Genomic DNA, 27,378 nt, shown 5'->3' with positions numbered 1-27,378 from the left:
ACCGGCTGAAACAATGAGTTCATTGTTTCTTTTACATGTTAAATCTTGTTCATTTCTTAAGTTTGTTGCATCATCTTTATTGTTCCTTTCTATTAGTATTCCAATATATAAAACACTCTTCAGTCGGACTTCTCACAAGAAAGACATATTGTACCTAGTAATATTCAACCTTATATTAGTATACCAGTAATAAATATGTTATGTGATTTTGTGTTATTAACCGGAAATAAAGGACAACATTAAATTAAATTAATAATATCTTTTAATAATTCCAACCCATAACATAAAATTGGTGTCAGGAAGTGTGGATAAAGCTAAATAACGTGAAATAAATTAACGGTGAATTCAAATTCTTTAAAAATAGCAAGAATCCTAAAAATAAAACACATAATAATATTACGTATAAACTAATTGTTTTTTTTAAAGTACATCGTTGTGAAAAACGAACGGAAATTAAAAATCTATTTAATAATATAAAGTTGTATATTCTCCTAAATCTTCAAAATCATTAAATCAAGAATCTTCTATATCTTCAAATCTACAAGAGAAGTCCAACAAACTCCTGTCTCCAAGAGTCTTCAAATTCCTGAATTCGACGAATAATCTCCAATTCTTCAAACTCCAATCTCGAATTCATCAAAATCAAAACTCCAATCTCGAATTCGTCAAACTCAAATCTCGAATTCTTCAAGCTCCAACTCCAATTCTACAAACTCAAATCTTCAATTCTTCGAACTCCAATCTCGAATTCTTCAAGCTCCAACTCCAATTCTTCAAGCTCCAGCTTCAAATGCTTCAAGCTACAGCTTCATATTCTTCCAGCGTCCATCAGATCTACAAGTCTTCAAATCTTCAAAACATAATCTCCGAGTGTCAAGTGCTTAGTGTCTGTAACAGTGACAGTGTAAAGTGTAGGTATTTATTCTCCACAACAGAACGGTAAATTAATTATTCTTCATTTATATGAAAATTATCAATCACTACAATAATACAATGTCGTCACTAAGTTTAGATACCCTGATGAAATTTATTTCAACCTTCGATGGAGAAAAGAAAAATCTTTATCCATTTCTTAATGACTGTGATACAGCTTTTGAGATATGTCCGAATGAATTAAAACCCGTCCTGTTAAAATACATGATTCACTGCGTAGTAGGTAACGCCAAATATACAATTTCAAATTATAAATTTGAATCTTATGAAAATTTCAAATCTTTCCTAAACACTACTTACGGTGAAAATAAACATACGTCTCAATTAGAATTAGAACTCAGAAATTGCAAACAGAATTATAAAGAACCTATTATCAAATTTATTCAGCGTGTAGAAAATTGCAGAAATAACCTCATCAACGCAATTAGACTTAAACACAAGGATGACGACGTGTTAATTGGTCGCATTAAACAAATCGAGGATAGCGCTCTTAATACTTTCATGCTAGGAATCCATCCTCAAACGTCTATGGTAGTTCGATTGTCTAAACCAACAACATTAACAGAAGCAGCAAACGTGGCTATAGACGAGGATAAGATTTTAAACGATTTCAAAGATATGCACATAAACTCTAAAAATAATTATCATAATCAGTCGCATCATTTCAATTACAATAAACAAAACATAAATCAGTTCAAAACTTCAGTAAATAAAGTGTGCAGATATTGCAAAAAATCAGGACACTTAATCGAAGAGTGCAGAAAACAACAGTACAATAATCGTTTTAAAAATATTTCAAATCCTTCTCAGCTTCAAACTAATCAAACAAATCCAAATGCTACTTTCCATCAATCTCCACAAAATTCGCAAAATTCACAAAATTCTACAAATTCAAAAAAATCTCATAACTCGCAAAATTCTCAAAATTATCAACTTCCAGCACTCCAGGAGACCTGCCTTCTCCCGGTCCGTGCAAAGCATTCAGGCAGAATATTTTCATTAGAACCAAATACAGTGTATGTTGAATTTCCATACACAGAGAAAAAAAATCTAAAATTGTTGATTGATACAGGCGCCGACATTTCATTAGTAAAAATAAGTTCCCTAGATGGAAACGAACTTGTTAATGAAACTGAACTTGTCATGCTCAAAAGTATCGATAACTCTCCAAATCCAGTAAAAACTATCAGAACAGTTAATATAACATTTCCTTTAAAATGTATGCAACTTCATCATACTATCCATGTCATTTCAAACCATGTCACTAATATTCCTTTCGACGGATTACTAGGTCATGACTTTTTCGTCAATAATAATGCAAAGATTGACTATGAAACAAATACATTACATATTCACGATGAAATTATTCCTATATTCAATAAATTCAATCCTATTTATACTTTAAAGCCTAGATCTAAAACCCTTATAGAATTAGTTGTACGAAATCCTGAAATTAACGAAGGTGTTATACCAAATATCCAAATACTTCCAGACGTATACTTATCACGTACTCTTACAAAGGTACTTCCAGGAAATAAAGTATATGCTACAATCGTCAACAGCAGTATTAAGTCAGTCAATATCTTATCAAATAAAATAACTCTGGAACCATTTAATAAACACGAAAGTTTCGTTGATTTTACAAACTCAAATACTAACGCTTTGTCTCAAATTGACAATCAAAGTAATGTTCTCATAAATAATTCTTCAGCGTGTAATCCTTCGTATTCATACAATGACTTCATCGAGAAACAAAATGAAAATGTCAATGTCAACTTGAATGAAACCGACGAATCTCTTACAAATCAAAAACAATCGATTGCACACTGTATTTCGAATGATAAATCAATATCCAAAGAAATAGCTTCAGAAATAAGTACGATAATTAACCTTAATCATAATGAAATTCCACAAATACTTAAAGAATATCATGAGTCTCCCATAAACGAACATTCCGGATATCACAGAACCTTAAATCGCGTACGTCTAAAATACAAATGGACGAATATGAAAAAAGACATCAAAGATTACATTAAACAATGTGAATCTTGTCAGAAAAATAAAATCACTCGACAGAACCTTAAACAGACCTCAAGAACAGTTAAAATCGGTGATAAAATATATTTAACCAATAACGCCTCTAAAATAAATAAATCAAAAAAATTATCTCCTAACTTCCAAGGACCTTACGAAATTGTCAAGGCTAACAGTCCGTTAAATGTTACAATTAAGGTTCAGAATAGGTTAGTTAAGGTTCACACAAATAGAATTAAGCAAGCTAATTTAGATCCCTCACAATAAATAATCTCATTCAAAGGTTTATGTTATTATTTATATTATTATATTATGTACTACTTAATATTAAGAATTTTATTGTTTTTCTAAATCTAAAAAAATATATATATATATATAATATGTAATATGACTTCAGTTGTTCTAAATCTATTTGTCACACATCACAATCTATTGTTCACAACAAAATCTAATTTTCAAAAACCAATGTACTAATATGATTATAATTTCTTTTAACCAAAGTCATGGTAAAAATTGTGTACCATGAGTTTATTCTTTTGAAGGGAGATGTTATGTGCCATTCAAAATTGTAACTGTTAGTGAGTCAGCAGTGGATTCGACCGGCTGAAACAATGAGTTCTTTGTTTCTTTTACATGTTAAATCTTGTTCATTTCTTAAGTTTGTTGCATCATCTTTATTGTTCCTTTCTATTAGTATTCCAATATATAAAGCACTCTTCAGTCGGACTTCTCACAAGAAAGACATATTGTACCTAGTAATATTCAACCTTATATTAGTATACCAGTAATAAATATGTTATGTGATTTTGTGTTATTAACCGGAAATAAAGGACAACATTAAATTAAATTAATAATATCTTTTAATAATTCCAACCCATAACACGATCACGATGAAACTGAAGACTCGTTAAATCGAGGTGTATTCCGTGGACTGATTGATTTTGTTGCTGAGATTGACACTGTAATGCAGACTCATTTGAAAGAATCTACTGTTTTTAAGGGAACGTCAAAAACAATACAAAATGATATTTTAGATTCGATTTTTGAAGTCTATCGGGATGAGGTGAAGAACCAAATCTCTGAATCTGAATTTTTGTCAATACAAGCTGATGAGACTACAGATGTGTCAACGGTAATGCAAATGGTATTAATAATTCGTTATGAATGGAAGGAAATGTTTATGAGCGCTTTTGGAAATATTTAACACCAAAATCACACTGTGCTGAAGATTTATCAGCAGCAATTTTAGAAGAATTGACATATTTAAATATTTCTCCAAATAAATTAATCGCGCAGTGCTACGATGTGCATCAGTAATGAGCGGGAAAATCAACGGTGTGCAATCCAAAATAAGAGAAAGATTTCCTCATACACACTATGTACACTGTTATGCACATCAACTAAATTTAATAATTGAAAAAAGTGTAACAAAACACAAGCCAGTGCAGAATTTTTTTGCCAATCTACAAGCGTTTTCCAAATTTTTTTCACGGTTCCCAAAACGAGTAAAATTTCTATCTGAGATCGTGAAGAAAAAAATTCCATCAGCCCCACAAACGAGGTGGAATTTAAACATTAAAACTGTTGACACCGTTTACATATATTACGAACCACTTAAGGATTGTATGGAACCAATATTAAACAGTGAAAATGATAGCAATACAATAAATCAAGCAGGTATGCTTCTGCGGTATCTCACAGATGAACATTTTATGTTTTGGCTATCATTTTTTCGGCGGATAATGCCTCATTGTGACATTTTATTTAAACAATTACAATCTCGAAACTTAGACTCCGTATTGATAAAACGTTTTATTTGCGATTTTGAAGTGCCTGTTAATAATGTTAAAAGTTCCCTTGAAAGTTTATCCGAGCCTCCCAGTAAAAGAATAAACAATATAGAAATGTGTAAAGATGTGTGTGATTTAATATTAGTCCAAATGAAAGATAGGCTAGAATATAATAAACATTTGCTAGCGGCGAAACTTTTTTATTGTGAACATTTTGAAGGATACAGGGTTAATTTTCCTGAGAATGATTTTAAAATGACCCTGGAATCATATGACTTTTTGGATAAATTTAAACTTAAACACGAATTATCAGTAATTTACAATAGGAACGATTTTAAAAACGCGGATGGTGCTATAGCTATTTTACAATTGTTTTATAATAATAATTTAATGACATCATTTTCCCAATGTACTAAACTTTTAAAAATCATTTGTACAATTCCGATGACATCTGTGGAAAGTGAAAGGTGTTTCTCAACTTTCAAAAGAATTAAATCGTTTTTAAGAAATACCATGAACCAGGACAGACGTAATTGTCTATATCTGTGTTAAGCATCGAGAAAAAACTTTTACAATCAGTTCCAGACTTTAATGAGAAAGTGATTGAGGTGTTCGCTAAGCAGAAACAACGCCGAATTGATCTTCTTTTTAAATAAGGTAAGAAAGTTTTTAGTGCACCCCCTATGAAAACAATTTTGGTAACCACCGGCCGCCACTGCCGCTGATCTCCAAATCAAAGAGGATAATAATATCGAATGTGTGTCCTATAATCCCACACAGCGTTTTGGAATCAAAACTCAATGAATTAAACATAAAAACTACATCGCGTATCACAAGCATCAGAGCTGATATCAACGAACCAGGTTATGCACATATGTTAAGTTTCCGGAGACAGGTTTATGTAAACCCAGAAGACGCAATAAAACTGCCAGAGTCAATGCAAATAAATTTTGATAATACCGTATACTGGATTTACTTTTCCACCGAAAAACTGACATGTTGATACCAGATGAAGATATCCCCCGGGATACCACCGCAACGCAGCTGACCAAAGCATCGGTTTTCCCAAAAAGACACCTCAGCCTATCTCCACCCTAAACTGTCCAGCCACGCAATTCCTTTCATTGTTTTTTATTCAAGTAGAATTAAATTAACCATCATTCATCCTCATGCAGAAGCGACAGCTGGCCCCTATCTTGCGACCTGGAGCAAGATCGGAAGACTTGGCCGAAGGGTTCTATGCCCTGATGACGGGTCGTGACCAGGCCCGAGTGGACCGCCGCCCGTGGACCACCTTGGAAGAACTCCTGGCCATCGCCGCACAACTCCGGCCGCACGCAATGCCGGTACTTGACCTAGCGCCGGTCAACCGAAAGCCGGCTCCCGCAAAAGCAACCGGTTGTTGCAAAGGCAGCGACTGCCCCTGCCAGTAGGGCAACGGCCGAGGAAGCCAACAACCCCGTGACGACAGCCATCGCTCGCCGAAATTTAACCCAAGTCCCCCCAACCTTAATGATGACTCCGCCACCTCCCAACCAAACCCTCAAGCCTTCACGGGAGCCTCAACCAACACTCCGACGGGGGAAGCAGAGACGGGCCGCGGTCAGCCCGAACGCACCCGCGACGACAGTGGCCCCAGCACACGCGGTTTAAATCACCGTGGGGGTGGTGGCCATAACTCATCGGGGGAGCGAAGGAGGGTAATCAGAGACGCCACCGGCCAACGCCAATGTTGGCATTGTCCCGGCTTTCACGAAAACCAGGACTGCGAATACAGGCCGAGGAATCCCCGCGAGTCAGAATGAAGAGCCCTCGCGGCCCCCGCGTTCTCCGCAAAGCTCACGGAGACGACCGAGGTAGCCACGATGCGGGCACTCGAGGAACAAGGCCAGGTTATGGCAAGAGGCCCCTCACTAGACAAAGTGCCCAATACCATTTACCTCATCGCAAGGCCCGGTTATGGCAAGAGGCCCCTCACTAGACAAAGTGCCCAATACCATTTACCTTTATGAACATTCTTCAAATGCCACGTGTGATAATTTTAAGGGACATTCATCAAATGCCAGTTGTTATAATCTTACCATTACCGCCGATCCTGGCCATGTCAATGACGTTTCAGGTGACCAGTACGATGGAGCGAGAAGGCCAAGCGGTCTGCAGAACAATGCGGCCGTCCATGACATGACTTCCGCGGTAATTTTCAGCGCATGGGAGTCGCGAGGTGCCAGTCCAACCGGGAGTCACCTGCTGAAGATACCCCTCCGGATCAGCGGATGCCCGACGGCATTGGAAGCCATCGTGGATAGCGGCGCCACGCACACCTTGGTGCGAAGTGCACTCATCTGCCCGCCACTCGTCCCAAACGGACCACCGCTATCGCTCACTGCCACCGGAGGTCACACCCTGCCAACTCGAGGTGAAGTCATCGTACATGGACATCTTCGCGACGATCCCCTTGAGGTACGTGCACTCGCCTTAGACAGCCTTCACGTTGATATCCTTCTTGGCCTGGATTGGCTGGACGCAGAAGAAGTAGTCATCGACATGAAACACCGCTGTCTTCACTACGGAGTCATCAAACGTCAGACTGAGCGTTTTTCTTACATATATTATATTCACCTACTTAAAGTCCAATCTGGACTTGGAATATTTCCAACTTTTGTCACTATAAAATACCTACGGCACTTAACATTTTTCATCTTATTTTTAGTTATTTTCACTAATTACTGCTCGGCCATTCTTCTTTGAGGTGTGCCATACCCTCAATTGAGCACCCTGACCATTTTTTGTCAGGGACCATTTTTGGACCGCGGGCCCAAACTTGACCTCCCCTGACCGGAGGTCAAGGGACCCCATCCAGACCCCGGCTCCCGAGTTTGACACCCCTGCCTGAGCCTACCCACTCACCAACTCCCACTTCTACTCCAATAAAGTGTTAAACACTGACACTGATAACTCGTCAATTTACCGACCGTGTCACCAATATTGACCACTTACTAGACTTATTACTGCTCACTACTAATACTAGCCGGAGCCTTGCGCCATGCAACGCATCCCACCACTTCCTCGGGAAGGTCCTGATCCTCCCATTACCCCATCCCTACTGGCGTCCACATCTGGCCATGCTCCGATCTCAATATCTCGCTCGGCAAAGAACAAGACACGTTCCCCCAAATCACCCGGAAGAAAATCACAGCCAACATCACCCCGGACACAATTAATGAACCAGAGCCAAAGAAAAACAAAACTAAAAACCACCAACCCGATCCGCGAGATCTAGACGAAGCCTCCTCCTCCTCCTCTTCCTCAATCTCAGGCGAGGATTACGAGGAGGCCGGCAATTATGGAGACATACGCACTGACCAATACGACCCCATTTACCAGGAAGTATCCGCTAACATGAACGATCTGATTGTGGCTTTCAGAAGAAAACAGGCTGAAGCTAAGGAGCGAATCAGCAACGCACTCCTTAACCTGTCGGAAGCACAAGGCCGACTCAACCTCGCTATGTCCAAACTCGAGAAGAAAGCCATTGCTCTGGAAGCCAAAAACAGACATTTGGAGGGGCTTCTAAAGAATAGGACGATCGGTCTCAAGATACAGAAGAAGGCCATCTCGGACCTACATACCCTAACAAAAACGCTTAAAACTATCCAACATAATGCGCCAAACTACATTGCGACATCTTCTCCAGCGACCACATCATGGGCCACAGCCCTCGGCCGGAAGAGTCGCCCCCACATCGCCTCCTCTGTCCCTCAAGTTCCCGCTCCCGGCAATACAAACAGCCAATTTCTGTCACTATTACCTCTCGCCCCCAGACCGGGCGTTCTTTTCTCCCCGACCGGCTCTGGGGAGAAGAAATCGGACACCACTAAGGAGATCCTCAAGATCCTCAAGTCGAACCCCAGGTCTCTTGGGGTCCAAATAACCGGAATCCGAAATGTAAGGAACGGGGGCGTTATTGTTCACCCCCGTTCTGAAGACGAGGCCAAGGCTCTCGTAAAAGCCATGGAGACCTCGGAGGTTGCCCTACGAGCCGAGCTCGCCGGGAAAAAGCAGCCTCGCTTAATCATTTTCTATTTACCGTCGACATTAACAGAACTTCAACCCCCGGAAGCTATATTCACCTCCACCAAGGAGCAGACAGGCCTGCCAGAATCCGCATATATGCACATCAGGCTAAGCCACAAAGCTGGGCCTAGAACAGGCAGATGCCACTTTGTGGTTTTCGCCCCGGCGGCCATCTGGTCTGCTCTTTTGGCTGAAGACAGGCTGTATATGGTGTGGGAATCCCCCTGAGGGACTACGTTGGGGTAGTCAAATGTAATATATGCCACCTCTACGGTCACATGGCCAAAGCGTGTACGACCAAGACCCCGACATGCAGCCACTGCGCCATCTCCGGCCACGACCGGGAGGACTGCCCCAATAAAGGGAACCCACCCAAATGCGTGGCTTGCCACAAGCCTAAACAGCCGTCAGACCATGCCACCGGCAGTCTCGAGTGCCCAGCAAGGTTGAACGTCAACCTGAGCGACGCAAAGCGGCGAAGAAGTTGATTGAGACTATGCAGGCCGCGGGCATGTCTCTGGCGCTGGTACAGGAACCGTACCACTGGGGCTCTGAAAAGGGCCCCAAGGTCACTGAAAAGGGACTCGGGTGCGCGGGCCTTGTCGTCAGTGACAGATGTGCATTCGCTCTTGACTTCAGCCTGCGTATTTGCTCTTGACCCCCGCTTTCGCGTGCTGTCGCTCTCGCACCTGTAAACTGAGCTAGTCGCGTGCGCAGACATGAGCTTTCCCGGAGGGGGCAGCGTGGTGGTTATCTCCACCTACTTCAGCTTTAAGAGCACAAAGGAACATGTGGCATCAGTGCTTGACGGCATCCTACACGCAGTTGATGGCAGGGATGTCATCATCCGTGCAGATGCCACCTCGCAATCCCCCCTCTGGGCGCCCGTGGATATCCCCCTGTGCGACGCAGACGTCATCGAGGAGCTGGTGCACCAGCACAACCAGGTCGTCCTCAACGACCCCAACAGCATGCCGTCTTTTGTGTCGCACGCAAACCGCGGAAGCACCCACATCGACATCACCCTGGCCACTGAGTTCGTCGCGAGACGGGTCAGCGGCTGGAGAGTCCATGAGAGCGCTTCCATGAGTGATCACCGGTTGATCACTTTTGAGCTGGCCGCTGACTCCTCGCACGATGGCGTCTCTGGCGTATCCCCACCCCCGCCTACGCGATTTAGATTGCGCGACGGGAATTGGGATAAGTTTGAAGAGGTGCTTTCCAAAAAACTTGACAGGACATCTAGAACCCGTTTTCCGGACCTACACTCGGCCGCCTCACGACTGACTGCAGACATCACCGGATCAGCCGAAGCTTCACTCGGACGCTGCAAGCCCAAGCCACTAAGCCAGTCGCCGTGGTGGACGCAGCATGTTTCGCGCCTGCGTGACCTTTTCAGAAAAGCACGCAAGGCCCATCAACGTGCACGCCTGCGCATGCAACCACCTGCCTCCATCGATCCCCTTGCAACCATGGCCAAATCCACCAGAATGGAATACAAGAAAGCAATCACTCAAGCCAAGAAAGACTACTGGCGTAACTTCGTCACCATCGAGGGAGGTTCGGACCCCTGGGGTCCTCCATACCGCGCATTGAGGCTGGGACTCAGACCGACGAGCCTCTTGTGCCGAGAAACCGGGTGGCGGATTCACCAGTACTGAGTCTGAAACGGCTGCGGTCCTACTCGAGGATCTCATCCCCCTGGATGATGAATCCAGGGATGATGACGCCATGAGGATGGCCCACTTCGAGGCTTCTCTTCCCATCGACACGGATCATCGTTGCCTTCCGAACAGGAGATCAACCACATCGTACGCACGTTGATTGCTGGCAAGGCCCCAGGCCCGGACTGCATTGACAATTTACTTGTCAAACACACATGGGCCATCGCCGCGCCAGAGATTACAGCCACCTTCAGTGACTGCATCAGGAGCGGTACGTTCCCCGACTGGTGGAAGAGCGGCTTACTTAAGGTAATCCCCAAAGCTGGCAGCCGAGAACCGTCAAGCCCCAAAGCCTACCGCCCTCTAACACTTCTGCTCGCTCTGGGCAAAGTGCTGGAGAAGCTACTGTGCCGCAGGATTGAAGCCCACCTGGAGACACACTCGCCGCTTTCCAATAAGCAATTTGGATTCAGAAGAGGCAAGTCAACAGTCGACGCCATAAGGAATGTGATTGCCATTGCTGAAAATTCCCGCCGTAAATACGTCCTAGGAGTTTTCCTGGACATTGCAGGTGCGTTTGATAGTGCGTCCTGGCCTCTTATACTTCAAAAGCTCCGGCTGAAGAGACTACCAGGAAATTTTTTCGCGTCAATTCAAAGTTATTTCACCAATAGATCGATCGAGTTTCGAGTTGGATCAACTACAATAGAGAGAAACACCAGCATGGGATGTCCCCAGGGCTCAGTCCTCGGACCCCATCTCTGGAACGTACTCTTCAACGATCTCCTTAGAATTCCGCTTCCAACCGACTGTACTGTCATCGCCTACGCAGACGATGCCCTGCTGCTGGTCCAGGCCGACAGCAGGGCGAAGATTGAGAGCACCGTTGGCGAAGCCTTAGCATCAATTGAGGCTTGGGGTAGATTAACTAGACTATCCAACTTCTTCTATCCGACTTCCAAGACAGAAGCCATTGTCCTCAAAGGACCGAGACGACTTAGCTGTTCGAGACCACCCACAGTCCGATTCGGCGACACGAGAGTGAAAGTGTCGAAGATCATCACCGATCTAGGCGTCAAAATGGACACAATGTTAAATTTCCAACACCATGCCGAAACCCAAGTCCACAAGGCTGGGGTGGCCTTCCAGAGGGTCGGCCGCATGGCTGGTGAAGGATGGGGCTTAAAAGTAAGGGCGCTGAAGATCGCCTACGGCGCCAACGCTTGGTGCCCGCGCATTCCCAAAAGTGTCAAACTTAGAATCTCTCTTTTAAGAGGACAGCGCATCGCTCTTCTGTCCATTACCAAGACCGACCGTACTACCTCAACTGACGCGCTCCCGGTTCTGACCGGCATTCTTCCACTTGACCTCAACATTCAGGTCAGCGGGCTTCAATATTGCTCCTCAAGGGCGAGGAGGCCAACGTTGGTGATTTTCACCTCGTCCCCCCCCTCGGCTAGCTGGTGAAGGAGTGGCATTATTGGAGCGCAGAATTAGACTCATCTCGCTCGATGCGGCCATTAAGACCTGGCAGCGAAAGTGGGACGAATCGACCAAGGGCCGGCACACATATACGTTTTTTCCAGACATACAGTGGCGAATGGAGATAACCAAATATCTGACTCCAGACCATTACACCAGTCAATTTGTGACTGGTCATGGTGGATTCGCTGGCAAGCTCTTCGAGCTTGGACTTGTAAGCCGTACGACATGTCCATGCGGAGGGGAAATACAGGATGCCAACCACATTCTATGGGAGTGTCTAAGTATGTGCTCCGAACGGGAGGAAATGCTCAGGTCGGTCCAACCAGCTGTTGGACCCATCGGCCCGTCCGACCTGGTTGCTACTAAGGCCAATTATCTTGCTTTCAAAAAATTTGCGGCGTCTTACTACGGGCGTGAAGATCTCTTCACATAAATTTTGCTGCCTGTATGATTAGCTTCGTTCTTTGATTTAATAAACAAGTAGCTTCACTTTCTTTTTAGTAATTTTCATGTGCTTTTTCTCTCCCTGGCACTTTGCATTAGAGTAAACTCAGTCAGAGCTCACTTTGAGCGTAGCAACCTAAGTCTTGGGCATCTTCTCCCAGGACACTCCCAGGCCAATTCTTAGATGCTTCACATCACCAATTGACGGGTCCTGTGATACTCTCGATTAAGACCGAGGGTGGTACGGGGCGGGTTTGGTGGAGGGAATTTAATTTCATTGTCAAATCTCTTATATATATCAGTCAATTATGTATTATTATTAATAAACGTCGACCTAACAATCCGTGTGTTTCAGTCTCCTGCCCCTCACTCTTGGCCTAAGCCCAGTGTCACGGCCCGCCAAATTCGTCTCACCAACGAAAGGCCGGTGACAATGTTTTATATGCAAAGAAGAGTGCCATCCGGCCAAATATTCTAAAACGACTGGAAATAATGAACCTCACACTGTACAATTGCCTGACTCTCTCAATTTACCAAAGGTGTTAACCTCTCTTTCGTTAGAAAGAGAAAATACGCTTCATGAGGATGAACTTGCCACAGATGTGGAGTCGGACAGCTCTATTATCAACGAGGCTCCGCCAATCGGTTCAAAAAGGCCGTTGACCAGTTCAACTGACAGCAGTGCAGACTTTGATTTTGAAGATACAGTGAAAAGGAATGCAATCACACGCATTCCTGCACTCCAACAAAAACCCAAAAAATCCAAACATGTATCCACTGAGGACACAAATGAACTGTTGCTACCTGCCAAGGAACATGTTGAAAGTAACCATCATAGATTTCCCATGAACTATGAAACCTTACTCAATTTCCTTGTGAAAACACATGGAAATCACAATACTGAAATAATTGTAAATGAATTCACTACGGATATAGAAGCTCTAAATAACATGCTCACGGAAATTTACAGTTATTTAAAAGAAAAGCCGCATAACAAGAATTAAGAAAAGACTATGTAATCCACAATTGAAAGCCTCTAGTGAAGATGTTAGTTCGCTGGATGGACGAGAGGAATAATACTCAAAAACATAATGCACAATTCCAGCAACAAAGATAGCCAATTTACTCAAGCTGATAAACGTATTGTTTTCTGGAATACAAGAAGTATTCTTAATAGACTAGAGGAGCTTAGAGAGATGCTGAAGGAAATTGACATATTTATAGGCGTGGCAACATGGTTAAACGACACCATTTCTCACATGGTTATTAACTTTCCAGGTTTTATGGTGCTTCGGTGAGACAGAACGTATGCCAGAGGGGGAGGTATAATTTTCATTATTAGAAATACTATAGCTTACAAAGCTATTAATAACCTCATCATTCCGAACATATCTACTGAAGTTTTGGGCATTACATTGACTAACCTTAAAGATAAAATTAATATCATTGCAGTTTATAGGCCCCCTAGCAATAGCGGAAATAATACAGATTTGTTGCTTCAGGAATGGGATCAAGTTTTTAGCAATACCCTATTGGATGATAAAACCATATTGGTAGGAGACTTCAATGCCCACGTCGCGTGGAATTGCAATAGAAATGATATTAATGGTTCTAGAATCATCTACACTTCAGCTGATTATGACTTAATTTTAATAAATAATAATACTAAAACCCGTATTGATCTGCGACGAGGTACAAAATCAAATATTGATTTAGCTTTTGCTTCTCCTAATCTTCTACAACAGATTGTATTAAATATAGATGAAGACCCCTGGGGGTCGGATCACCATCCAGTGCTTATTAACTTATCTGTACAAAGAGCAATTTATTTCAAAAAGACTTTCAAGTTGCAGACCAAAAAAACCAATTGGGTTAAATTTAAAAATACCATGGTGGAAAATATTAATGAATTCAGATCAGATTCTTTTCTTAGCTCAAGTTCAGTCTCGCAGTATAAATTCCTCATTAAAAAAATCACACAAGCAGTCAAAGACTGCACCCCCAAAAAAAGGGAAAAATCCCCAATTTCACCATAGCAATCCAGTAGAATGGTGAGATTCAGAGTGTGATAAGGTAAAGAGAAAAAGAAAAGCTGCCTAAAAAAATGGGAATTTACCGTAGATTTTAAAGACTTAATTGAATACAAAAAGAATGCTGCCATAGCTAAAAAAACCTTTAAAAAGAAAAAGAGAAACTGTTTTCGAAAATTTGCAGAGACCATCAATTAAGCGAAAAATTTAAAAATCAAATGGATAAAAATTAGACTCGATAGTATTGAACAAAATATGCAAAAGAGAAAATTGAAGCTGCTCTTGAAAAACTATGCCCACCGTGGGTTCCAAGTAACCCTAACATTTTCCCTGTTACCAAAAATAACACGCTATTCGACACTCACTTTAGTTTCATAGAATTCAACATAGCATTAAATTCTCGTCAACTTAATTCCGCACCTGGAACGGACGGGATAACGTGTTAAGTTATTGATATGCTTCCCACTCCAATAAAACATATATTTCTTGACATTTTTAACCTCATGTTTCATAGCATGGAATTCCCTGACTAATGGAAAAGCATATTTATACATTTTATTAATAAACCTAATTCGGATAGCTTAAGACCTATTGCACTGACCTCATGTGTCTGCAAAATCTTAGAAATCATGGTTGCAAATAGATTTCGCTGATGGCTGGAAAGAGAAAGAACTATCCCAGATACACAAACCGGATTCAGGAAAGGTTTTTCCTAATATATCCTCCTAATATATCCTATAACCTAACAAATGTTGCAATGTACATTGAAGAATCGTTTAAAGATAAAAAAACATACGCTAGGTATTTTTTTGGACGTGATTGGAGCCTTCAATAACATTCAATCAGATATTCTCGTTGAAATATTGGCACAAATAGGGTGCCCCATTAAACTCGTTAAATTCTGTTTTTTTCTTATCTACGAGAGATTAATCTACCAATTCAAACATAGACCTCCCAAGGACACTATATAAAGGCGTTCCTCAACGAGTTTAAGTCCACTATTTTACATTATATACGTTAGCCACATTGTTCGCAATATACCGAAAGCTATAACAGTCTCCCAATTTGCGGATATATCTTTGTTCCCTAAAACTAAAGACCCCAATCAGAATAAAAATATAATGGAATGTGCACTAGAAACAATTAAAAATAATCTATTTAAACTGGGTTTGGATCTATCTCCGGAGAGTGAACAAAAATGTAATTCTGTATTATTAATAATGTAACTATTTATGTCTGTAGTTAAAAAAAGTGTATGTATACTTTTGTAAACCATTGTAAAGCAGAATAACCTTCCATTCAGAGAAGAGCTCAATTGCTACCAAATAAAGAAAAAAGAAGAAAAAAATTAATATAGATTTGCATAAAATTTGCAAATTTTCAAAATACCAATAATAACAAACAAGATACACTATGAAAGACATCACAGATGCAGACACTCATAAATACTCACTAAATAATTCCATTTCAATAAATCATTGCATTCAAACAGAAGTAAACAAATAATTATTGGTTTAAGGCATTCAAAGTTATGGAAATGTAAGAATATTGACATGAATGTATACCTACTTTGAAATGGAATTCTTTTGGTATTTACATAAAAAAAATGTTGACAAATATAAAATAATGTTTCACAGTTGCTTATAAACAGGTGAAAACATGCATGGTTTAAAATGTTACAAGTGAACAAACGTAAAATCGCTATATAAATTAAATCTGATAAAAGATGGGATCACTTATATTGAGATACATGATGCTGTAAACTCTTATTTTATATTTGGCTCAACACGGTAATAATTATGATTCAGTGAAACCCCCGAAATAGCGACAACCACCCCCCCAAAGGAGTGATTACGGTGCATTGCCCAGATTGTCGATTTTTGCACTGAGCAATAACATTTGTGTGCTCAACTCTGACCTGGTAGCAACGTTGAGTGCCACAATCTCTGACCTGAGCGCAGCAATGTTGTGGGCTAGCAACTCTAGGATGGTATTCACCAGGGGCACCGGACCCATCGTCTGCGTTGCCACAGAATTTTGGGACAACGGGAGCCGGACTCGGACAGTGCGGGCTCTCACTGTTGCTGGGACGACAGCACTGCCTTCACGCGTAACAGTATGGGCTCCTCTGAAGGCAGCACTGTCTTCCTGTGCAACAATTCCAGCTGTCACCCGTGGTGTCGCAGAGATTGCACATTCGGGGGTTTCCATCATCATGTCTGCATCTGATGATGTCTCGGAATATGTCATACTACATGTTGACTCCGGCTGGTCTTCTGTTTTTGAAGGAGGAGTTGCGGGGTGCACTCTCTGCATGCTGTTGCCGGGGTACTCAACGGCACCAATATGTGCCAAAACATCACGAGGTATCTGTGAATTAAATGTAATCATCATAAGTCAAAGATATAGAAAGACTGGAGAGGGAACACGCCTTCATTTATGTACTAAAAAATACGAATCGGAGAAAGACAGTTGGTAATGTTGGTATTCTGGAGCTAGTACTTCAAGTTCGTGTGGTAAAACAACATGGTGGATATAATATTGTTATTCTCTCGATGTTGAAAGAAGTAAGATATTTTCGTCGACATTTTAAGTAAAAAAACCATGGCCTCTTGCAGTGTAATAGGATGCAAAGCCAAGAGAAATTCCGGCGTATCTTTTCACAGGTATTTATAATAATAATATTACATTTTTCTCTACGTTTATTGACAAATAAGTGTTGTATTACTATACGTTATTATTCGGTAAAAAAATGTTTATTAATGGAAGAATACAAATGAGTAACAGCATTTCGGAACAATATGCATACTATTAATTATTTATACATTGATAGTTTTTCCTAAAAGATCTTTTACAATAACAATTCACACTTTTACATCAAACGTCAAATGGTTGTTTATTGCGAAAAATCCAGGGCCGTATGCATAATATTATTTTGAACCCAAAATATACGATGTGTTTTTCAAAGTAAAAACTGTTAGTGCTAGTTAATGACATTCTTTATTTACATAGATTTTATATTTCATTTCAGAGTTAAATATATTTTTAAGAATACCAAACAAAAAATTGTATTTATATGAAGTATGTAATGCCGGCGCTCCATTGGCACGCAAGTCAGACGATTTACAGTCTTCGGACTTTTTTTTCGCGTGGAGCACCCCAGGTCTGCGGACTTTTTAATCCGCAGACCAGGCTCGTTGGATTTCAAACATGTTTGATATTTTACTCGCCGAGCCGCTGAAATTCGTACGTTCACCACGCTTTACCGTCACATTATTTATATCTATGCCGACGGACGACAGCGCCATCATTATTTTACTGTCATTCAAAGTGTTCGGACATCTCACATCGATAACAACAATGGTAGATCTACGAGTGCATTCGAAAAGTTTCTTGGAAGATTTTATTAATTGTTTTAAAGACAACCCATCGTTGTGGAAGACGACCAGCCCACTATACAAGAATCGTGATGCCAAGTCCTTGGCGTATGCGGAACTTTTGGAGATTTTAATCAAGGTGGAGCCGCAGGCAAGGGTCGACGATGTTAAAAAGAAAATACAGACATTGAGGTCGGGTTACAGAAAGGAGAGAAATAAAGTAAGGACATCATATCGAAACGGAGCCGGCACAGACGCAGTTTATCTACCCAAACTGTGGTACTATAAAAATTTGGAGTTCTTGAACGACCAAATGGAAGGTACGTAGGAATGCTTTAAAGCTATTTATTATACACGTGCAGATTATGAAATTGTCGTACCTAGCTCTGAAAGTGACATCGCATTAGATTAGCTACTATTAAGCAATTAAAACATACAGCTATGAATCATTTCTAGTCACAATAAAATTATTTATTCTTTGCTGAGGTAGGTAAGAAATAATAATATATAGGTACGATCATGGCGGTGGAAGCGCGGCTTATTGAGTCGTGGTCGGGTCCCAGGTTCAAATCCTGGGTCTGACAAGTACACATTGAATTTCAATTTGTGTATGAGTCAGAGTATGGACCTAATATGTTGAGCAAGTGGCTGACATCCATTTCTCGTAAAAACAAAATCTGTCAATACAAACCTCCACTCCGTGGAGGTCCATATTATGATCGGACATGGTCGAAAGAAGAAGAAAAGAAATGATCATAAAATCAAAAATCGCTCGAGTTAGGTTCCTTCAGAGACAATCAATAAATCGTCAATCATCAATCAAAATTAATGGTACAGTTTGGTTATGAGGAATACAGCGGAAAACACATTTTGAAAATACCCGATATACTGGATTACACCAATTATACCAATATCAATATTAACCGTATGAAGGAATGGGTACTTAGGGGAGAGATAATAAAAAACAAGTTTGAGTATTATGTTGTATTTTAACAATTTACATTTTGTTTTACAGAATCGAGCTCAATATCCAGCATGATGGACGATTTGGAAAACATGTCTCCTGATGAGAGTTACTCCAACTCGTTAAACAACGAAGATTGTATTGAGGTAAAACATTTTAACTAAATTGTTACATTGGTTTAATTTATCTATTGCTTATCATACTTTCTTGCCATGTGACAGCCCCGGTAGTATTAAAATATTTTTCGAAATCTCCTCGCGCTTTCTTAGCATTGGCAGTCGAGTTCCGATTAGTCGTTGCTTCCAAAGGCGCTAAGGTGTCCTGTGACCTCAGTCCGAGCTCTATTAAACCTGTCTCAGGATTTTCCCTATCAAGGTCATGAGAAGGAGTATAAGTATGTGTTGATTTGCGACGAAGAAAGTTGTGCAGCACACAGCAAGTTAATACAACTGTATTGATATTTTCAATTTTCATGTTTATTGGAGCTTGAAAAATGCGGAATCTAGCAGCTAAAATGCCAAAAACATTTTCTATAATTCGCCTGGCTCTGCATGTCCGATAATTATATATTCTTTTACTGTGATTTAATTGCCTTTGTGAATACGGCTTTATGAAATCGTTACGTAATGCAAAGGCTTCATCGCCAATATAAACAAATGGCAGTGCATCAGAATTAGCAGTAGGTTTTTTTGGTGCAGGTATTTTTAATCTGCCTTCGTCTAAACGTTTGAAAAAATCAGATTTTCTCAGTACGCCTCCATCAGAAATACGTCCATTTGTTCCAACATCAACATAAATAAATTCATAATTAGCATTTGCAATCGCCATCAAAACAATGCTGTGGAAATGTTTGTAATTATAAAAGTGGGAGCCGGCGCCTGCAGGTGGCACGATTGCAATGTGTTTCCCATCAACTGCGCCCAGGCAATTTGGAAATTGCCATTTACTATTAAATTCTTCTGCAATCGTCTCCATTTCTTCGTGCGTATCAGGGAACTGCAACAAAAAATAATCAACATTTTATTTACAGATAGAATATTCGCCTTCAACATCCACGTTGTCGACTACTCTAAGGTCGAATCTCAATAGAGCACCAGAACCCCCATCGTTCAAACGAAAAAAATCGAATGATAGCGCCAACAAAGTGTTAGAATTAATCACCGACAAACTAAGCAAGACTGAAGATGAATTTGATGTTTTTGGCAAAATGATGGCCATGAAACTACGATCGATGTCACAGGGACAAAGATTGCTGGCCGAGAAGCTGATGCATGAAGTTGCCTTTATGGGACAAAGTGACAAAATAATGCCAGCAACTACTGTTCATACTCAACCAGTTTATCGTATATTAAGCAAAAATGTACAAAAGCCGGTATAATAAATTAATGTTTTTTGTATAAATAAATATCTTGTAAAAATATTTGTTTTTTTGTTTGTTTTTATGCCTATAAACCTTAGCTTAAGCGATACAACAAATGGTAAGTATTTGAGCTATGTTAGCAAACCTATATTATTATGTGGCCTCATTTAGAAATCAAATTCCATGCTTGCTTTTCGAAGAATATGACTAGTATTACAATACATTCAACAGGAATAATTAAGCAGCTTGCTTACAGCCTATATGGAGAGTCCTGGCTAGGTACAGCATTCTAATGGTCTATTGAATATTTAGCATGTCAACGATGGCCTTATTTGTGACTATATATATACCTATCTCAAATGCATCTTGTCTGCCATTCTTATGATGTTGCCGTCTATGATTTATATAGGTAAAACAATCCACTAAACGTTCACTTTATAAGACCAACCAATGTCTACTTGTTAATGATATATTTGTAAATTTGCCCAACTTTATTAGATGACGTATAATATAATACACACCTTGAAATATTCTCCTTTCAAAACGTCAATGATGACTTGGCAAGTTTCGGGAATTATCTTGCCCAGAGTTTGTCTTCCAATCGCAGTTCTATAATGCAAGTCAGTGAATGTTCCGCCGGCAGCCAAAAATCGCAGGGTTGCACATAATCTATCATGAGGAGAAATAGCTTCCCTCATCATAGTATTTTTTTTTTTAATAAATGGGGAGACCAAATTATACAGTTCTGTGTATACATCCTCCGACATTCGCAAATAATTGCGGAAATCGCTCGGTTGCAAACGCAATTCTCGTATTAAATTAGTGTGGGATAATGTCGTTCGTTTCCTTATCCAATGTTTCACCCAGTATTTGTGTACCCTTTGCTTCGTTATTACATTATCTGCCACCCAATAACCCAAAAAACATAAAACGTCGGTATCATTTAACGCCATCACGATTTAACTGTCAGATATACGTATATTATCTATGCTGTCAAAGTCGACTGTTTTACTCGTCAAATTAATTATATACTCGTTTCGTTGAACGTCTGTTGGCCAGTAGCAGAACGTAGAAAAATCTGAAGACTTATTGTCGTCGGACTTTTGGCTCGCCAATGGAGCGCTGGCATAATGGAGTATATGTAGCAATTTTATAATGTTATATAAATTAAATTATTTCAGATTTCCGAAAAATGAAGTTCTTCGGAAATTGTGGATTGATGCAGTCGGGCGGGAGAGCTGGGTGCCATCCAAATATTCATTACTGTGTGGGAAGCATTTCTCGGAAAGTGATTTCATCAGAGGCGGTCACATTATCCGGCTGAAAGAGTCTTCAATACCATCGATATTTTATATTAATGTACTTCAGGTGCGGTTAACACTTTGTGCATTTTACTATAGTTTAATGAAATGATATCTTTATAACAACTTGCCTAAAGTTCCTTTTGAAAATTTTGCAAATAAAATTCATGTATTTCTTTCAGTCAATGCCGAAGGTTCACAACCCGCCAACACTGGAAAAGATGGATGTTGACGTTACCTCTGATGATACATCGAAAAATAGCGCTCTACCAGCAACTTCATTTGGTTCTCCCTGTACACCTCGACGGTTTATGTTAAAGCGTAAAGTTTCTTTATTAAGATCAAAAGTAAAAAATCTTCGTCAAAAAAATCGTCGACAGGCATTAAAAATCACTAGTTTAGATAATATTATTCGAGAATTAGAAAAAAAGGGAAATATTCTAGGTGAAAGCATTGAATTGTTGTCTTCGATGAACGATCCCAACAAAGATTTTTTAATAAGATACTTAACCAAGTCTCAAGAAAGTCCGGTTAACAAAAAGTATTCTGCGGAACTTCGGAAATTTGCCATTACATTACATTGTTATTCGCCTGCAGCTTATAGATATGTACAGCAAATTTTCAACACGTGTTTGCCGCATGAAAAAACACTTTCGAAATGGTATAGACAAGTTAATTGCGATCCAGGATTTACACAGGAGTCGATCGAAGCTGTTATGCTCAAATCTGATAATAGCACTCATCCTCTTGTTTGTTCCCTGATAATGGATGAGATGAGTGTCAGAAAACAGTTAGAACGAGTTGGTGATAAAGAAATGGGATACGTTAACTTTGGTGCTAATTTTGAAGGAGATCAAAAACCCCTTGCACGTGAGATACTAACTTTTATGGTTGTTTGTGTCAACGAGTCATGGAAACTTCCACTTGGATATTTTCCAATCAATGGGATTTCCGGGGAACAGAAGGGAGTTTTAGTAAAACAATGCCCTCAAATTTTAAAGGAATGCAATGTACATGTAATATCTTTAACGTTTGATGGTGCACCTGCTAATATTACAATGGCAAACAGTTGGGTTGTTGTTTCGATGAAGAAAATTTTGTACCATATTTTGTTTTTGATAACCAAAAAATAGTTGTTATTTTAGATCCTTGTCATATGATTAAACTTATTCGAAATGCTTTGGGGGATAGAAAACTTATAATAGATTCAAATGGGGGACTTATTAAATGGGATTTAATTGTTAATTTACAAATATTACAAAGCAGTGAGGGGCTTCACCTAGCAAATAAATTTTTAAAAAACGCACGTAGAATACACTAAACAAAAAATGAAAGTTCGATTGGCTGTTCAGTTGTTATAGCTGATGCTATAGAATTCTGTGGTTATCAACTAGAGCTGCCAGAGTTTGCTAATTGTGAACCGACAGTAAAATTCATTATACATATGAATAAACTTTTTGATATATTTAATTCCAGAAGTAATAATAATTGTTCGGGGAAGTGGAAAAAGCCGGTATGTTCTGAGAATTACCCTGCTATTTCTTCATTTCTCTCTGAAGTATATGTTTACATTGGAGGTCTTAAATTTATAAATGGGAAAAGGGTCATTAATAGCAACAAAAAAACAGGTTTCTTAGGATTTCAATGTTGTATAAAAAGTTTAGAATTTTTATATCGTAATACAATAACTTCACAACTTTCTAATTTAACTTATTTAACTATGTATAAGTTTTCGCAGGATCACATAGAAATATTTTTTGGACAAATACGTGCGCAAGGTGGGTATAACAACAACCTAACAGTTCGTCAATTTAGATCAGCTTATAAAAAAATATTGATTAATGCTGAACTCAAGGCTTCTTTCACCGGTAATTGCATTCCTTTTAAATCACATATCAATTCTGAATTGCTCTAGCAACCCTATCAGCATAATCAACTCTTCATCATCTAGGGCTAGAATATGCGATGATGGGGACATAAATTCCAGTTCCGGAGATATTGATTTTGACGATATTCTTGATTCAATTTATATAAGCAACTATGTCGACGAAGTCGTAACATATATTGCCGGATTCGTTGTCAGGCATTTGCGGAAAATGGTTAAGTGTGAAAAGTGTCTGTCAGCGATCACAGGTGTCAGGGAGAATCTCATGGAGTCGTTGATCGTTGCGAAAGATAGAGGTGGCTTAGTGTAACCCTCAATGGATGTAATTTCCATTTGTACACGCAGTGAAAAAATCTTTAGAGAAGCCCTGCATCAAAGCGGAGGCATTCGTATGCATCCAAAATTTAATTTAGAATATTTAAATAATAAACTTTTAAAATATTTTGTTAATAGCAACTGTATTTTTAGAGAATTAGATAATCACATGTATGATACTTCGCCATTAACAAACCATGTCACAAATTTAATGAAACTAGTTTCAAAAAAATATTTAGAAATAAGATATCATTATTTAGCGAAAAATGCAGAGCAACCAATCAACCATATTAGACAATATTTTAATAGATTAATTATACTTAGGAATCAATAGTTTTTCAAAATATTATTTTCTCAACGCTGACTTTCATACATTATATTTCAAATAAAACCATTTTCGTTTTAAATAATCGATTTTTTTGTATGAATTCATATTATATATGCAGGGCTTCTCTGATAATAATATTATGTTAAATAGATAAAATATTGTAATTAACTATATAATCAAATTTTCAACATACCTACCTGTATTTTGTGTCTAATAGATTTATATAACCAAGTAATTTTATACACAATATGTCAAAAACGAACCCATGTTATATTTTTATTTCATAAAATATTTTCAAAATACACATGTGTAAATAGGTAGGTAATATAATAAACTTTTTTTTTGTTTGTAATTAAGTAACTGTAAATATTTGTGTTTTTTATTTAACCGTTTTATCTAAACAAAAATGCTATGTTATTTTATATAGAACAATATGTAAAAACAAGACCATATTTCTTATTCCAATATTTAACCATTTGCTATTTAACTGATTTGTGTATAATTTTTCATAATATTATTGTGTTTTTTGTGTTATTAAAAATAAAATACTTACATCCATTTGCATTATTTTTTCTTACCCAGAATCCTAATAAAGTTTTTATTGCGGGAACTTTTTATAATGAAAATATGTTTATCATAAATTGGTTGTAAGCTTGTGTTGATAAAAAAAAATACTCAGTGGGGCGTTTTTTTGTCCGAGTATGGCCCATTTGCAGCAAAGTGTACCTAATTTCAGAGAGGTAGAACTTTCAATCACAAAACGAGTACACACTTACATTTGTGTGCTACCTCTGGGGGAGGAGTCCAATCTCTTTGTCATAAGTAAACATGCGATGGATGAATCCTTTTATACTGTTAATCAATATAGAATTTTATGAATGACCTACCCTAGAGACACTCCTTTGTCCACCTTGCTCACCAGTGATCGTGATTGGCTGTATAAGAGCCAAAACTCGCTCCTGAAGAGCAGACAGCCGGATTCTAGAGGGCCGGCCTCCTTTCTGCCTCTGGGAAATGATGATTTCGACTTTTTTGGCCCGCTTCATGTCTTGCCATACCTGTAAACAATAATAATTTTAATTTTTCAATTTCAACAATTTTACTGACAATTTAGTTCCAAGACGTGGTTTAATTTATGAAAAGAGCTGTAGTAGATAGTTTGTAAAATAATATTAAGTAGGTTGTTGACACAGTATATTATATTCAATAATAATTTCTTCCGATACTAGCAATAAATAGTACATCACCTTTTTCCACTGTTGGTGCGTTTTAGTGGTACCCCCACAAGCATTCAATTCTTCCGTGACCCCTCTCCATAGCCTCTCCATGTCGATGCAGGAGAGCTGGCTGGAAAGCCTTCCTCCGACAAGTTCAGGATGCCCTAAAGAAAATAGGGTAATTTTATAGTATTCCATATCGTCATTGCGGTTAAGGTAGGTAGTTTGGGTTTCAGTAGGTTGTGTCAGGTTATGGTTTGGTTTTTAGTCTCAAAAAAGTAATAATAATGATACAGGCTATAAATCTCGATGAACTGTGTAGCTACCACATGTTGGCATAATTTTTGTAGGGTGCATTCATTACGAGTAGGTATACGAGATATGTTTAAAATGTAGGTAGGTAGGTAGTTATCCAAAATGAATAAAAATGTTACTTACTTTCCATGAAATCTATCAAATGTTCCGTCTGAACTCTGTTGGCTATCGACATTCTAACCTGCAAAGGAATAATTACACTTTTAGTAATGTAGACTGTAATGATAGTTTAACATATGAGTGGAAAACACCTTATTATTAAATGTGTTCAATAACACAATACAACTGAAATAAAAATGTTCACTTACCGAAGTATTTTGCATAATATGTAGATAGTAGATAAAGTATTTTACTCAATATATCTTTTCGCGCGGTAAATCGTAAACAGCTGTCATATGAGCATAGACAAAAATATAATGCATATAACTCACATATTGCAATTTTGTCGTTTTTTAGTTAAATATGCCAAGTGATTCTAATGCCGGCGCTCCATTGGCACGCAAGTCAGACGATTTACAGTCTTCGGACTTTTTTTTCGCGTGGAGCACCCCAGGTCTGCGGACTTTTTAATCCGTGCCAATGGAGCGCCGGCATGTATATGCTAATGCATCAAATACACTCTATGACGATCGGTCATATATATGTCGAAAAACCCGTTTCTTATGTTGGCGTCCTGTGTCACAGGGTGTCACAGGGTGTCACAGAGTGTATGTTCACCAAAGAGATTCAATCTCTTTGATGTTCACAGAGTCATGTTCTGTTTTGTCGTGTTCTGTTTTGTCACCGAACCCAAACTGAGTTATTATTAATGATTAAGGTATCGAAAACGTCTCTAGTCCACGCCATGCAAACTAATTCTTAGCGTGGATTTCACTGCTTTAGACAGAGCGCGGAGCCACCACATGGGAAAGAGAATCTCATGCTCTGCACCACAAAGTGGTGCAGCGCTCGAAATGGAAGATTTTACGAACCGGAACGCTTGATAATTTTTCGAAAATATTAATTACGTTACGTTACGAAATATTAATTATTTCAAAGTGGTACTGAAATGTTCGCAAAGCACTTCTCCCGTACTAGCCTGGTCTATTCTGTACATTATAACTAGCCTACAAATTTTTACCGAAAAATGCCAAAGTTTTAACCTATATTTGATATTAAAAAAATCTTTTTTTCCGGTCTCTTTAGATTTTATAATGAAGGGCCAAGAATTTTCCTTATTGCATCCAATACCATCTTATTCAACTGAACTGAACTATCAACTGAACAATAATGAAAGTCACCGTTTTGGTAAAAACGTTGCTTGGTTTTGTTAATTTTTCTGTTTCAAGACGTATCAGATGTCTATGCTAGTAATATCCATGATAAAATATTTAAAAATTATAAGAAAACGTTATAAAAAGCAATAATTAAACGTATCAAGGATAATTTGACAGCTCAGACACTAAATTGTATGGAATGTATACTGACATTACTAACGCCGCCTGGTGATAAAAGTGTAGAACTACTGGACCTTTCCTATTTTCATACAAAAATGCTTGGACTATTGCGGTTTTTAGAAAAGTGGCATATTTTTGAGAGCAGATTTGAGGGACTTATGATTTTTTTTTATATATCTTTGCACAGTTGTATGTAATCATACACAGGGAATATAGAAATGCAATAAAATGAAAATGGAAAAAAGTGGACATTTGATGTTTTTATGCCAAGATCTTCAATTTTTTTTGGTGTACCTATAAGTTCATTTCCTACATTCATAAGCATATTTATACTATATATTTTAACGTTTTGGTTGCATGTTTGGATCTTTTTCTCATTCGTCTCAATCGGGAAGGGGGTGAATAGGAGCGGTGGAGAAATAGAGA

The 27,378-nt window shown here is 39.0% G+C and overlaps 2 protein-coding genes across 2 annotated transcripts in view; one reads left to right on the top strand and one right to left on the bottom strand.

Moving 5' to 3' along the window:
* LOC147078717 (uncharacterized) overlaps positions 1-27,378 on the top strand; it is an 869,452-nt gene that overhangs the window by 634,490 nt on the left and 207,584 nt on the right. The window lies entirely within an intron of this gene.
* Positions 16,178-25,915, bottom strand: LOC147078721 (uncharacterized). Its single transcript, XM_085960407.1, has 5 exons — positions 25,825-25,915; positions 25,640-25,697; positions 25,232-25,365; positions 24,872-25,042; positions 16,178-16,824 (listed from the first exon to the last, which is right to left on the bottom strand). The coding sequence occupies exons 1-5, from the start codon at positions 25,837-25,839 to the stop codon at positions 16,306-16,308; spliced, it is 897 nt and encodes a 298-aa protein (XP_085816533.1). The 5' UTR covers positions 25,840-25,915; the 3' UTR covers positions 16,178-16,305.

The sequence above is a fragment of the Rhyacophila brunnea genome, unplaced genomic scaffold, assembly GCF_057557595.1.
Source record: "Rhyacophila brunnea isolate RB1 unplaced genomic scaffold, BYU_Rbru_1.0 scaffold_11, whole genome shotgun sequence".
Classification (NCBI taxonomy): domain Eukaryota; kingdom Metazoa; phylum Arthropoda; class Insecta; order Trichoptera; family Rhyacophilidae; genus Rhyacophila; species Rhyacophila brunnea.
Note: the sequence above shows the minus strand (reverse complement) of the source record. Positions and strands in the feature narration are given on the sequence as shown.

Bases quoted from the DNA above. Each gene is read 5' to 3' on its own strand.
- LOC147078721 (XM_085960407.1), bottom strand. The intron at 25,043-25,231 runs GTGATGTACTAT...TATTGTTTACAG, and splicing joins CGCACCAACAGTGGAAAAAG to GTATGGCAAGACATGAAGCG. The intron at 16,825-24,871 runs GTAGGTCATTCA...TTTAATTCACAG, and splicing joins GACAAAGGAGTGTCTCTAGG to ATACCTCGTGATGTTTTGGC.